Raw genomic sequence first — 15,142 nt, 5'->3', positions numbered from 1 at the left:
TTTTGTGAACTTTATGTGCCTTTGTGGTTTACTTTTTGGGCATGAAAAGCTGGTTCCTCTAAGCTTCCAGTTCTCTCTTTTGATTTTACATTGGAGTGGCCAGATTGCTTTTGTCTTCAGGAGTTCCCACAGAGGCTCAAGTCAGATTAGGATCAGATGCTCTCAGGCTTTCTCCTAAGGTCTGGATCCTTCCAAGATAGATTTTGGCCCCAGGAATTTGGGGGTTGGACTGGCCTGGGAGCCAGGCCCAGGTAAGATGTTGGTTTAGGGCAGCTGGTGGCTGTGCCACCCAGAGATGCAAAGGAAGATGGGGGTGGGAAGCGGCCCCAATGGTTTCTGGGGACTGCACTGAGGAGCCGGGTTGGTCTGGATGCAAAGGATCAGGAAGAGGAGAGGTCAGCCCTGGCATCCAGGAAAGAGGCTGGCTGGTCCTGCAGGCCCAGGGAAGTAGAGGGAGGTGGGGGGGGGCAAGTCCAGAGTGCTCCCCTGAGAGAGAGCCTGTGGATCGGAGAGAGGCCTGCGGGTTGTGCAGGCCCAGGGAAGCATAGTCTCTTGTTGGATTTTTGAGGCCAGCATGGAATCTGGACTCAGTGACTGCTATAATCATTTTGTCTGAGTCCTCAGTCACACTTAGAAGCAGCCTGGATGGGGAAATGGCAAAATTCTAGGCCTGTCCTTTTGGTTGAAGTTAAAATCCCATCTAAACAAAGACAAAAAATAGGACTGGGACTATAGCTCAGTGTTTGAGTGCTTGTGTAATATGTATGACACTGTAGGTTCAATCCCCAGCACCACAAAACAATTTAAAAATTAAAAACAAGCTGGGCGTGGTGGTGCACACCTTTAATCCCAGCACTCAGAAGGCAGAGGCAGGCAGATCTCTGTGAGTTCAAGGCCAGCCTGATCTACATAGTGAGTTCTAGGACAGCTGGGGATACAGGGAGACCCTGTCTCAAAAAAGACCCCAAAAAAAAAAAATTAAATTAAAAACAAAATCTGTAAAAGAAAAAAGCAAAAGTAGTGTCCTGGGAGTTCTCAGGGGCCCATCCATTGTTCTCTGCCTCTGCAGCCTGAGCTGGGCAGAGTCAATCTGGGAAGACTCGCTTTGAGAACATTTGCTGTCAGAACAAATCACATCGTAATAAACTGTTCCTGTTCTTTTATAGTACCAATAAACTGCTCCTGTACTTTTATGGTATCAAGTGCTTAAGATAGGTGGCCCTTGAGCTGGGCCTAGAAGCCTGTCCTACTGGAAATGTGCTGGTTGTGATTGTTGCTTTCAAAATGCTTGTGGTGCATCTCAGAAAATGCTGATGTGGCATCCTGTCATATACCAGCAGTAAATTCAGTTTACCATTAGTTAAATCAGGTTATAAGCTAAGCCAACTTCTGCTGAAAAAGCTGTTGAGTAGGTACAGCCTGGAAACAAGAGCTAGGCCAGTGTGCCTTCACATAGTATCACCAGAGTCTCCCCCAGTCTGCATGCTGGCTTCTGTTGGTCACATCCTCTCTCTGTTTCTCACTTTGTTCCTCTCCTCCCCCTTTTCTTTTCTCTCCCTACTTCTCTTATCACTCCTTTTCCTTTTTATCCTTCCCCACAACCTCACGGGAACTGTCCTTTTTGGAGAATCTGTCCAGTCTAGAGACCTTAAAAGGCAGTTTTGGGGTTCAGGCTCAGGTTCAGTCAATTAGAGCCAACAGAACATTTTGTTTTGCTTTAAGTACATGTTTGCTATTCTCAGAGGGAGCAGTAGGGGGCAGTGTAACTGACAGATGCTTTGACACTTGAGGCCTATCTACTCAAGTAAATTATTTTGGTATACTTTCATATTTCACTTTTAAAAAGTAAGAGAATGTATAGGAAAACACTCTGAAAACTGTAAAACACTGTAATTTGGAGATGTTCATGTAAAAAAAAATAGTGTCTTACTGGAAGCCATTCAGTGAAGCTCAACTTCTTGGTTCACACCTATAATTCCATCACTTGGGAAGCTGAGACAGGGGATTGCCACAAGTTCAAGGCTAGCTGGAGCTACATAGTGAGTTCCAGACCAGCCTGGGCTATAGAGTGAGATCTTATCTCAAAAAGTAACCAAGGGGCTGGAGAGATGGCTCCGTGGTTAAGAACACTGGCTGTTCTTGCAGAAGACCTGTGTTCGAAACCCAGCACCCACATGGCAGCTAACAACTGTAACTGCAGTCTGTAACTCCAATTCCAAGGGATCCAACAGCCTCTTCTGTCCTCCACCAGTGTTGCACGACACAGTTGCACTTACACATATGCAGGCAATACACTCATGCACATAAAATAAAAATAATAAATAAAATATTTTTAAAAAAAGCAACCAAGCAGGACTGGAGAGATGGCTCGGGTAAGAGCATTTACCTGTGCAAGCATAAGGTCCTGATTTCAAATCTACAACACCCATGCAAAAAGCTGGGAACTCCAGTATTGGGAAAGAAGACAATTGGAGGTCATTGGTCATCCAGCCTATCCACAATGGTGAGCTTCTGGCTCAGTGAGAGATCCTGGCTCAAGGCAGTAAGGTAGCGAGCAGTAGAGGAAGACATTATCCTGTTCTGCTTCTGTATACTTGCATATCCATACATTCATGAGCGTACACTGCCCATACAACACTATGTGTACACACATACACACAACCAATCAATCAAACAAATACAATAATACCTATCTTTATTTTTTTCTGGAGTCATGTAGCAAAATGTAAAGGAATAAATAAACTTGTAGAAACACAAAATTTCTAAATTCAGCTTACTACTTTTTATATAAGTGGTTGCTAAGCTTGTTTCAGATAGCTTTGTTAGGGGACCTAGGCTATACTTCAGTGGTAGCTCAGTGGTAGAGCACTCATCTAGTAGTATGCTCAAGGTTTAATCTCCCTCACAGGGAGATGAGGGATTATTAAATAGTTTTGTCTTGGTTTTGATTTCTGAAAAATTTCCAAATATATTTCTTTGTCTCAATCAAAAGGGAGAATTACCAAGATCTTCATCACACATCTTCATGGAGACCACTTCTTTGGCCTTCCCGGGCTCCTCTGTACAATCAGTCTACAGAGTGGCTCTGCGGTCACCAGACAACCCATTGAAATCTATGGCCCTGTAGGGCTTCGGGACTTTATTTGGCGAACCATGGAGCTCTCCCACACAGAGTTGGTCTTTCCTTATGTGGTCCATGAGCTAGTACCGACAATCGATCAATGTCCTACAGAAGAACTAAAAGAATTTCCACATGTGGATGAAGCAGACAACTCCCCCAAAGAAGGACAAGGACGAACTATCCTGTTAGACTCAGAAGAAAATTCATACCATCTAGTTGATGATGAGCAATTTGTTGTAAAAGCATTTCGCCTCTTTCACAGAATTCCCTCCTTCGGCTTTTCAGTGGTAGAAAAGAAGCGACCAGGTAAACTCAATGCACAGAAGCTAAAAGATCTTGGTAAGTGTGCTTTTCCTTCTTAGTGCTGGAGCCTTTTTTTTTTCTTTCCCTCCCTCCACTAGAGCCCTTATACTCTCTTGTCCCTGCTACTGTCTGCTTTGTTGGCAACCCCAGCTGTTCACCGTTGTCTAGCTGGTGAATCTAGTCAGCGATCTAGAAGTCTTTGTTCCAGGAGGGTCAGCTGTTCCTGATCTAGCAGCAATCAGTTGTCAATATTCCTTTAGATAAGATTGGGGTCTGCTGTTCATTTTCCCAGTTCTATGCTGGGTTACTATTTGGGAGTCCCTTTGGTCACCCTAGCCAACAACTCAAAAGAAGGTATCGCCTGTCTGGCACTGTTGCTTGTTATGTAGCCTTTAGCTATACATATGGACTCTTAAGAAATTATATTAGCCTCTTTAATCTTTGGTTATACTTTCCTTTTGGGTGTTTAAGGCCATACAGTTGGCCCAGATAAACCTTTTTAACAGAAGCCATTAGAGGTGTCAGAGTAACCCATTTTCCTGTATGGTAAATGTAAACAGTTACTTTCTTGGCCTAAATTTTGCTTATTAAGAACATTCTGGAGACCCAAAGATGCTATTCAGAACAAAACTCAAATGTGCAGTATATTTGTATTCTTGTTAGCTTTCTAGATCCACAGTTTTGTTTTGTTTTTGTTTTTCTTTCTCTCTTTGTTCATATTGGGAATTGAATCTAGGGCACAAGCTAGGCAAGTACTCTCTGCCTTTGAGCTGTATTTTTAACCCTTTGATTATTTTTTGCTTGAGACAGGGTCTCACTAAGTTGCCCAAGTTGGCCTTAAACTTGTGATCATCCTGCCTCAGTTTCCTGAGAAGCTGGATTATACGCCTGTGGTACCGGGCCTAGCTCTATTTTGGTTCACAAGGTGGTTCGAGTTGGTGATAGTTTAAATCCATAATTTATTTTCATTTCCTTTTTGTTTTGGGTTTTTGTTTGTTTTTTTGACCATGCTAGGGTTCCAACCCAGGACCTCCATGTTCTAGGCATGTGCTTTTGGTTGACAAGGTGGTTTGAGTTGGTAATTCATGATTTTTCTTTTTTATTTTTCGGTCTTTTTGAGACAATGTCTCCCTGTAGCCCCAGCTGTCCTAGATTCACCGTGGAGACCAGGCTGGCCTCAAACTCACAGAGATATGCCTGCCTCTGCCTCCCAAGTGCTGGGATTAAAGGCATGCGCCACCATGCCCGGCGGTAATTCATGATTTTTAAAAAATATTTTATCATTTTAAATTTATGTATATGAATGTATTGCTTGCATATATATAAGTACACTCATGTTGTAAAATGCCCACAGAGGTCAGAAGAGGGCATTGGATTCCCTGGAACTGGAGTTATGGACGGTTGTTTGCCACTGTTTGGGTGTTGGGAATCAAACCCTGGTCTTCTACAAGAGCAACCAGTGCTCTTAACTGCTGAGACATCTCTCCAGCCCCCTAAGAATAATTTTTATTTCCTTCTGCTTTCCTTTTTATTTTATTTTGGGTTTCTTTTTGTCTATGTTAGGGTTCAAACCCAAGGTCTCCCATGTGCTTTTGCCACTGAACTATACCCCTGATCTCCATGTCTTATTTTTGAAGTGTTTTTTTTTTTTAATTCCTGTTTCTACTTTTTATTTTTGTTTGATATAGGGCCTCACTCTAGCCCAGGATGGCCTAGAACTCATTATTGTAGTCTGGTTTCAAACTCATGATCCTCCTGCCTCTCTGCCTCTAGATTGGTAAGAACTAGAGATATGCACATTCTTGAAGTATGCTTTCAAAGACATCTTTGTGTAGGGTATGTATGTGTGTCCTCACCTGTGTGTGCATGTGGAGGCCAGAGGTTAGCATCAGGGACCATCCTCAGTTGCCCTCCATCTTATTTTTTGAGACAGGCTTCTCACTGCACCTAGAGCTTGTCGTTGTGGCTAGATTGGCTAGCTCATGAGCCCCTAGTGTCCATCAGCCCCCTGTCCTTCTAAGGCTGATTTACATATGCACGCTGCCATGCCTATCTTTTACATGAGTGCTAGTGGTCTGAACTCAGACCCTCATGCTTGCTCAGCAAGCATTTTACCCACTGAGGCTTCTCCACAGCCCTTCAGTGACATCTGTAGTCTGAGAACTTTTGCCATGGTTCTTACCCTTACAATAACAGCCAGCTACCTCAAGGATTTCTTTCTCTGTCTACCTTGCTTACTCATTCAACATTGACTAAATTGCTAAATAATAACGAAAAGTGACTTAAGCTAAAGGTATTTTCGTTATCTAAAAGCTTGTAGAAATGCTATTATATTTGGAAACTTTAAACATTATCTCTACTAGAATTGGTGATCATACACTTGTTTATAAGAATTATCCAGAGTGTTAGTCTAGACTACTACAACACTGAACTTTGGAAATCTGGAACTGCCACTATCCACCAAGATTAAATGTGTATGAAAAATTACATTTATTTATTTATTTTGTGTGTGTGCGTGTGTGTGTGTTCACTCACCATGTTGTGCATATTGAAGTCAGAGGATAACTTGAGGGAGTTGGTTCTCTCTTTCCACCATGTGGATCCAGGGCTCACACTCAGGTTGTCAGGCTTAGCTACGAGTATCTTTTTTAAAAAATATTGTATTTATTATTTTTATTTTATGTGTATGAGTGTATTGCCTGCATGTAGGTAAGTGCACCCATATCACGAAATGCCCATGGAGGACAGAAAAGGCTGTCGGATCCCCTGGAACTGGAGCTACAGACAGTTGCTAGCTGCCATGTGGATGCTGGAATTTGAACCTGGGTCTTCTGCAAGAACAGCCAGTGTTCTTAACCACTGCGCCATCTCTCCAGCCCAGCTACAAGTATCTTGACCCACTAAGCTATTGCATCTTATAAGCCTAGTCTTATGATCCAAATAGTCCTCTCTGATAAGTTTCTTATTAAGTTAGTCAGTTCATAGGAACCTGTCTTGACTAGGGATATTGATTATGTCATTGTTTAGATATGCTTTTGTATTTGACCCAAAGATGAGCTTATATGAAACAAAGCATCCTCAAAAACTATTATTCCTGGGTAAAGCAGAAAACCGAAGCTGGTATCTTGTGGCTGTAGTAAGGTAGAATTTAGCATAAAAGTCATCTCATACATGTGCATGGGAAAATTTATAAGTATAAAATTGCTAATACCCAGCAGCCAACACTGAACTTTTAAAATGTATAAATATTCTAGTTTTCTATAAGTAGGAAAACATAATGGTTATGAAAGGAATTGAATGCCTTTTCTATTTGCTGTGCTGTTAAAGTAGCCTATTAACAAGTCATAATTCTGTACCTAATATAATATTATCTGCTTCACCATCAGGCGTTCCACCAGGTCCTGCTTATGGGAAGCTGAAAAATGGTATTTCTGTTGTTTTGGAAAATGGAGTTACAATTTCTCCCCAAGATGTCTTAAAAAAACCCATCATTGGAAGAAAGATCTGCATATTGGGTGACTGTTCTGGGGTTGTGGGTGATGGAGGAGTGAAGCTGTGCTTTGATGCAGACCTGTTGATCCATGAGGCGACCCTGGATGATTCCCAAATGGACAAAGCAAAGGAGCACGGCCACAGCACTCCACAGATGGCAGCAAGGTTTGCAAAGCGGTGCTGTGCGAAGAGGCTGGTTCTGACTCACTTCAGTCAAAGGTACAAACCGATTGCCTTGGCCAGAGAAGGAGAAACAGATGGCACTGCAGAACTGAAAAAGCAAGCTGAGTCAGTGCTAGGTCTCCAAGAAGTGACTCTGGCAGAGGATTTTATGGTGATTGGCATTCCCATCAAGAAATGAAATCAGCGCTCCCAAACGCTTATGGACTTGCCTATGAATATGCCGCCAAAACAAAACTGCACTCCCGATTTTTGGTGTTTTGATGTTGGTAGTTTTGGGGGGTTTTTTTGTTTTTGTTTTTGTTTTTCTTGTAAAATTATTTTGGCTCTAATAATCCTAAAAAATGGAGTTTTGTTGCTGAGCTGACTCAGTAGTGAGAGGAAACAAGATTTTAATAATAAATCACTTTTTAAAAGATAAAAGAAAATCCAGCATTCTTCTCATTTTGTGGCTACTGCCACAGATGCCAATACTCCAGGCAGCCTTGGCCTTACCTTTGCTCCACTTAATTACCATTATTGGCAGAGTTTCCAGGATATGGCCCTCTTGACTAAAAAAAATGCTACTTTGGCAGTTTATACAGAACTTGTGTTATTAACATAGATAAAGATAGTTGAGGCCGTCTATGTGCAGTAGTGATAGTAGCAGGCTGATGGTTTTGCCGGAATACTCAGGCAGGTTTGGGCCAGGTATTTATCTTAGCATTTTATTCAGCATTCTGGTTTTCTTTTAACCCATGGTTCTAGGTACTCCCCCAGGAATTAGATATTGTGGAAATTGTCTTTCTTCTCAGTGATTGAAGGGGGTGGTGGTAGCTCCTTGTCACAGTGATTGAAGGGGGTGGTAGTAGCTCTGATGTTTAGTCAGAAGGGTCAGGAATGCCATATGTTCTGCACAGTTCGGGTTAGTCCTGCATAATAATTGCCTAATGTTAAAATGCAAATTGTAGTGAGAGACACAAGTTAAAACATATTCCCAATGTGAATATGCTTTGCCAAAATTAGTGACATAATGAGTTGAATTAATAGATAAGCTGAGTCTTTCAATAGAGGTTCAATATGTCAGAATTGAAATGCCATCTCAAATATTATTTGGAAAAAATTAGTCATCAAGTGAAGCTTATGAATGTGGGGATAAAAATGGTACCTATCAAACTAAGGTTTAATTTACATGTCCCTAGTAATACTTCTTTAAGCATAATTTTAATGTGTTCTTTCTAGAATAGCTTTTCCTTGTGAGTCGCCTTCCACTTCCTTTCTCTCTGTTGTTCGACATCTCTGAATCACTTGCCTCACAGGATTTCTAAGTATGTTCCATAGGAAGTTAGTGTAGAGTACTGAGTCATTCAAATGGCTTCCTCAACAATTCAGTCTGGGGAATTTTGTGTCCTCGGACTGGGCTAGTGCCCATCAACACAGTAAAAGCAGCATTGCTTATAATGATCAGAAAACAGCCTTTGGTACCAGCAAAACCTGATTTCAGAGTTGCATTCTGTATCTTCCTTTCTGTGGCATGGAATAGGTTATTTATTATTTCTTAGTGTCTTCAGCTTCCTTATCTCTAAAATTAAAAAGAATGAAGCCTACTTCACAGGATTGTTGTGAGGTTATGTAAGGCAGTGCACTCATGGAGTGCAGCAGTGCATGAAGGTGTGGAGAAGTCCTGCAGGGCAGCGGCTGTCAACTCTATTGAACCCCTTTCTCAGTCCTCTCTTAACATTACAAGAGCCTAGACACTTTCAAGTATACATGTTCAGAGACATTGTCAGTGTTTGCTGTTAAATTCCTTTGACTTCTAGGGTTTCTCTGGTTAAAATTTGGAGCTGCTGATTGGTTGTGGAGACTGTTACAGCAGGGATGATCAGGACAGCTATTTTACTGTATCATTTGCAGTTTCTAAAATGGTTGGATTCTATCTGATTCTAGGGTCTCTGCCCTCAAGTTTGGTCAGGTTTAAAATGTGACTTGATTTCCAAGTTCAATTTATGGAAGCATTAATCAGATACTTATGTGCCCAAATATATACAAGAAGGAATGGCTAGGACTGTTATCGCCACTGCATGGAGCCCTTGAGGGTGATGGTAATGTCTTGGTCACCTCTACATCCTTAGAATGTCTACTTATAGAAAGGATGCATGTAGTTTTTGAATGAACTGAAGCCTTGATATCATGTGTACACACTACAAGGTATTCTTACATATTTATGCCTAGCTCATTTCATTATTGTATTGGTCAAGAATATTTTTTCAGCTCTGGGATTGAACTCAGGACCTTGTGTGTACTAGGCAAGCAGTCTACCAGTGAGCTACATCTCAGCCCCAAATGGCTTTTTCTTGAATCTTTTTTTCATGAATCTTAAGAAACAATTCTCTACCAAGCAAACATTGCTTTTTATGATTCAAAGTTTATTAAAAGAACATCAGTGAGTCATGAATATTAGAAAGCAGTTAATATAGGGTCCATTTGGGCAATGCCTTCTTCCCTGAGTGCCAAATGTGTGCCAGGTTTTGTGTTTTAGCCACATTCCTGAGCTTGCAGTCTAGTCCTAGTGGTAGACAGATAAGTAAACAAATATCTAGCTCCTTTGTGTGTTCCCATTGTATAGCCTGGCACTCAATTTTACTCCTCCTGAGTGTTACTTGGGAGCTAACTTGAACCATGCTTTTAGAATCAGGCTCTATAAATAAACGTGGGCTAAGCCCCCAGAGACCATGGAAAAGGACTGAGATGTTGGCCCAGTGTAGGGGATCAACTCAGGGTGAGAATTCTTTCTGGACCCTCCTCTGGCCTATAATTTATTTTTAATCATAGCAGAATTCAGAGAATTTGTAGAGCTAGAATTAACAGTGGAGCTTATGTTAGACTTCTCAGAACCTAGAATGGTCTCATGGTTAACAGAGAGAAAATGGTTTCTAATGTTTGCTGTGCCCAAACATGTTTGATCACTGAATCCCATTTTTGCTATGGAACACATTGGATTACTGAGAAATGCTATTCCTTTTACTTCTGAAATCATTACATTGATATGTTTTTCCTTCACCATTTATTCAGGTAATGATTTCCATATCTACACTTAGTACAGTACTTTGCCCTAGCCTGACTTTCAACTGTCAAGAGTTTATAGATAAATGCTTATTTTAGATTTAAAAATACGTACTGTCCAGGTCTCAGAAGTTATTTAGACTTGCCAAATGGGCCCTAAATCAACTTTGTTTTTAAATACTCAGGCCACATGTTCTTAATAAACTTTGAGTCATAAAAGCAATATTTGCTTGGTAGAGAATTGTTTTTTAGGAGTCAAGAAAAGATGACTCTTCATAATTCTGCCACCTAGAGAGAGCTTCTGCTTCCAGCCTAGTGGCCTTGAAGCTGCAGTACGAGTTGAGTGTAGGTGGACAGAGAGCCTTTGCCTCTGCTTCCAAAGACAAAGTGAGTAGATCCAGAGAGGAACCCGAGACTGCATTTCTGATAAGCCTCCCATATGGTTCTGAAGGGTATGGGTGGTAGACTAGTAAAAAGAAAAAATAAAAAAGTTTTTTTCTATGTATGTAAATTGAGGGTATATATATATAGATATAGATATAGATATTTTATATATACTTATACATGTGTGTATCTTACACGTACATATTTTTACATGTAGGTTAAACTCCCTATTTTCTTAAAGTAAAATATATTTTATTGGCCAAACAAAATATAAGAGTTTATTATCAGAAAACCCACTATAAGAAACTCTAAGGCATTATTTTTGGCAGTAGGAAGATAATATCAGATGGAAGAATAAAAAAGTATAAAGGGACAAATTAATGAACGAAGGAGGGAACAGTCACTAAGGGCTTTAAAACAAAACACCTGACAGAAGATGAGTCCTCAATATTTTTTCATAGCACCATATGTTCTCTGAAAGTGTCAATTTAGTAATCATATAGTTCTATAGTTGTAGTATCACTTAGTCTCTTTATTTTGGAGCACTGAGATTATTTACTGTTTCTAAAATTGGATACTCTTGTGCATAAATACTTAGATCTCTGAGTATTTCCCTCTTTGTAATTTATTTCTGAGTATTTAAATACTTTCTTTATTATTTTTATGTGTATGAGTGTATTGCCTGCATGTATGTGAGTGCACCTGTGTCATTCTATGCTGCGGAGGTCAGAGGAGGTCAGAAGAGGGCTTCGGATTCCCCTGGAACTGGAGTTAAGGACGATTCGTAGCTACCATGTGGGTGCTGGGGATCGAACCTGGGTCCTCTGCAAGAGCAGTCAGTACTCTTAACCACTGAGCCATCTCTCCAGCCCTTTCTCTGAGTATTTAAACATCTGACAGTCAGCAATGATGGCACAAATCCATAATCTCAGCAAGCATTTGGGAGACTAAGGCAGGAGAATTTCAGACCCAGGCCAGCCTGGGCGATGCAGTGGGACTCTTATCTTTTTTTAAAAAAAAAAAATTCCCATATGTTTTCAGGTTCTTTTAGAAATCACCTCCTTGTTGCCATGCTCATTCATGTTCCTGATAGCCAAGGGGCGTGGCCTGTTATTCCACTGAAGATATGGACTTCATCAGATAATAGCCTCTCTAAACCCCACCCCCTGTCTTCTCTCCTTTTTAACAAGGTCTCTCTGTATAGCTCAAGCTGGCCTCAAGCTTGCAGTCCTCCTGCCTGAGTGCAGGGAGTATGTGCCACCAGACCTGGCCATAACCTTTTGAATGCTTCTGTCCCAAGACAATCATATCAAGATTATTTTTAGGATGGGGATGTAGCTCAGTGGTAGAGCACTTGCTTAGAAAGTCTGAGGTACTGCATTTCATTCATAGCATGGAAAGATTTTTTTGTCTCCCAGTATAAATAATATTACATCTTTCAATTAACACATATAATTAAACTATGATTTATTTTATTGATTTTAGTTCTTTGTTTATTTGGTCTTTTTGAGACAGGGTCTCTCTGTAGACCCAGTTGGCCTGGAACTCACTATGTAGACCAGGCTGGCTTTGAACTCACAGAGTTCCGCCTGCCTCTGCCTCCTGAGTGCTGGGATTAAAGGCATGCACCACCATGCTGGCCTTTAAACTGTGTTTTCTTTTAATACTCTAATGCCAGCTTGAAATTTTGCCACTTTTTCCTTCTTTAATGAGATAAAAATCCTTATTTCTTTCAATGTGTCCATGACAAATGAACAATAATAGCATCTTTATCCTCACAAAGGTTTAAGTTCATAATGAAATGTACTACATCTGCCCTTTCTGATAGATTTTTGGGATAATAAAATAATGAATGATATAAATGGGAATCTCATTGTTGTCTCCCCCCTACACACACACTGTGAGATAGGATCTCATGTAGCCCAGGCTGGCCTTGAACTCAATATATAGCCAAGGATGACCTTGATCTTCAGATACTTCTGCCTCCCACTCCAGAAGCTGGGATAACAGGCGTGTGTCCCCACACCAGGACTTTGCACATGCTAGGCAAGCACTCTACCACCTGAATTACATACCCAGGCCCCAAGTCTTTTTCTTATAGGGAAAAGGAAGTGCTGGCCATGACTGAGTAGTCCATCTTGACAGAAAAGAATAGAGTTTAGGTGGGAGTATGGGATGGCAGTGTGAAATATTCCTTCTCTTCAGTGTGTAAAACTAGAAAGCAACCGTTTAAGCATATTATGTTTTAAAAAGCAAGGAGAAGTTGGGTGTGGTGGCGCATGCCTTTAGTCCCAGCACTTGGGAGCCAGAGGCAGGCAGATATCTATGAGTTCAAGGCCAACCTGGTCTGCATAGTGAGTTCCAAGACAGCTGGGGCTACAGGAAAACCCTCTCTCAAAAAAAGACCAAAAAAAAAAGCAGCAAGAAGGGCTGGGAGTGTAGCTCAGCAGTAGAGCAGTCAGCCATATAAGGCCTTGGGTTGGATCCCCAGTCTCCCTACTTGATCCCCCCGCCAAAACAAAACCAAAAAAACAAGGAGAAAAGGATTAACAGATAAATGGTTGAAAGTGGAGTCAGATTAAGAGTGTATGAAAGTTTAATAATGAAACTCATTATTTTGTACAATTAATATGTACCAGTAATTTTTTTTGAGTGGAGAAGAGATCTGTGGTGGAAGGGGTGAATCTGGGGAGGGGTGACTGCATTTTTGTTGGTGGCAGAGGACTGCTAGTTGTTTAAGCTTTATAAATTCACTAGTACTGTGGATATTTTGATGATTTGTATGTATCCATTTAGTACAGCAATTCCATTAAAACACACCTATATAGGTGAGTCACTTCTCTGAGTAGGCAGTATTGTCTCCACATAGGTACTCCAACTCCAGGCAGCTCAAGTTCAGCTCAAGTCCTTGTAATATCCCTGTTCATCATCTGTACTGCAGCCAACGTGGTTTTTCTCAGAGTGCAAATCTGAGCCACCTCTCCCTGGCTTGAAACTTCATAATGGTCTTGCTTTACTTACCCCTCTATCTAACCTACTCTTACTGCACAGCACTACCCAAGCTTGTAGCACAGCCCTATGGGCCTTCTTTCAGTCTGTTGCAGAGTCTTCTGGTGGCCTGCTTCCTTGTCCCGGAATGGCCTTTTGCCTCTCCCCAAGTTAACCTAGTTGTGTCTTCAGATCACAACTGTGCCGTTGGGCCTCATGGAGGCTTGCCTGCCCCACCTCCTGCTAGATAAATGTCTTTTTCTCACAGTACTGCACCCATCTTGCTGGTACTCATCACTCAGCGTCAATTTGCTTCTGTGAGTGTTTGTTGTTTCTCCTTCACACTAGCTCTGTAAGCCACACAAGGGCAGAATTATGTCTGATTTTGTTTCCCTTATGCCTAGTGCCTAACATAAAAGGCACTTAATAAATAGTGTTGACTGGCTCAAATCTCCTTGTCCTGTTATTTTGTTAACATTTCGTACCTTTTTATCAAATGGATTTTTCATGATTTATATTAAAAACACACAAAATCATAGACCTAATCTCTAACACACACAGAGGAGAAAGAGCAGAATGCTTGCCTGTGACTTTAATGAGAAAATCCTTATAAATGTTAGATTGAAAGTGTTAGTTTGGTGTTCTAAAATATGTAGACAGGAGCATAGAGTCAGGGAAAAGTTTAGAGATTTTTCTCTACCTAAGAAATTGGAAATTGGCTTTGACTTTGTACAGGAATATTAGAGCAAAGAAGAAAAGGAGATGAGATGACCTAGACCCAGGCAAGTCTGGAGATTTAGTGGAGGTTAGAGGAATGGGTAAGAACCTGGAAACATTTTTATAAGGAAATTTTAAAAAATTATTCTGAGCCAAATATGAGTGACCAGGCCCTGGCAATACTGATTCAAGTTACCTTGAACAACATGTTTTATGCCTGGCCTTGTTGCTTAGAAGCAAATCCCTGTTCCCCCAAACTCTGAAGTCTGCTACATCCGTGTTTTGGGGATTCCCTTCTGAACCCTGTATCCCACCAAACAAGAGCAAGTTCTAAATTCCTTAACCTGGGAAAATGGACAGCAGGAGAGAACAAGCAGTCTCCAAAGGGGAACGATTTATAGAAGTTGCAATCAGAGGTGACCATTAGAATGTTGAAAAGGGCACTGACCTTTGCATGACCCAGAGAATGAGAGGCAGACAGGGAGAGCCAATTCTATTCATCTCTAAAGGGTAGGGTAACTCTAACTGACCTAGACTCTTTCTGTGTCCTTGACATATTCCAAAGGTTAAATAAGGCTGTTAAAACCAGAATAATAAGGTGGTTGGGGGTGCCTAAGTTTATCCAGAGTAAAAAATATTTCCACCCTAAATAAAGCTAGCCAAGAAACACTGCTGCTCAGATGTCAGCATGCTAATTATATACTCAGCAGACATGACAGGTACAAAGATTAAATTCACCCACGATGAAGTGCAAGGGGGAAAATGAGGGATCGCATTTTCCAGCGATATAAATCCCCTGAACTGACAGAAGCTGTCCACATAGCTAAGGCAGAGCTAAGCAGCACTGAGATCAGTGTCACTGAGTGAAACAAGGTCATCTTGTCTAGGTTGTTTTCTACATTGTTGTGGCTCCCA

General features: G+C 41.1%; 1 protein-coding gene across 3 annotated transcripts in view; it reads left to right on the top strand.

Moving 5' to 3' along the window:
* Elac1 (elaC ribonuclease Z 1) overlaps window positions 1–8,227 on the top strand; it is a 24,488-nt gene extending 16,261 nt beyond the window's left edge. For all 3 annotated transcript variants that reach the window (XM_008824250.3, XM_029559218.1, XM_008824251.3), the window contains 2 exons: window positions 2,993–3,460; window positions 6,811–8,227. In XM_008824250.3, coding sequence (XP_008822472.1) covers window positions 2,993–3,460; window positions 6,811–7,277 — 935 coding nt within the window. In that variant the 3' untranslated portion in view covers window positions 7,278–8,227. The remainder of the gene's footprint in view (window positions 1–2,992; window positions 3,461–6,810) is intronic.
* Window positions 8,228–15,142: the final 6,915 nt, after the last annotated feature.

The sequence above is a fragment of the Nannospalax galili genome, unplaced genomic scaffold (assembly GCF_000622305.1).
Source record: "Nannospalax galili isolate Female #2095 unplaced genomic scaffold, S.galili_v1.0 scaffold489, whole genome shotgun sequence".
NCBI classification, from domain to species: Eukaryota; Metazoa; Chordata; class Mammalia; order Rodentia; family Spalacidae; genus Nannospalax; species Nannospalax galili.
Note: the sequence above shows the minus strand (reverse complement) of the source record. Positions and strands in the feature narration are given on the sequence as shown.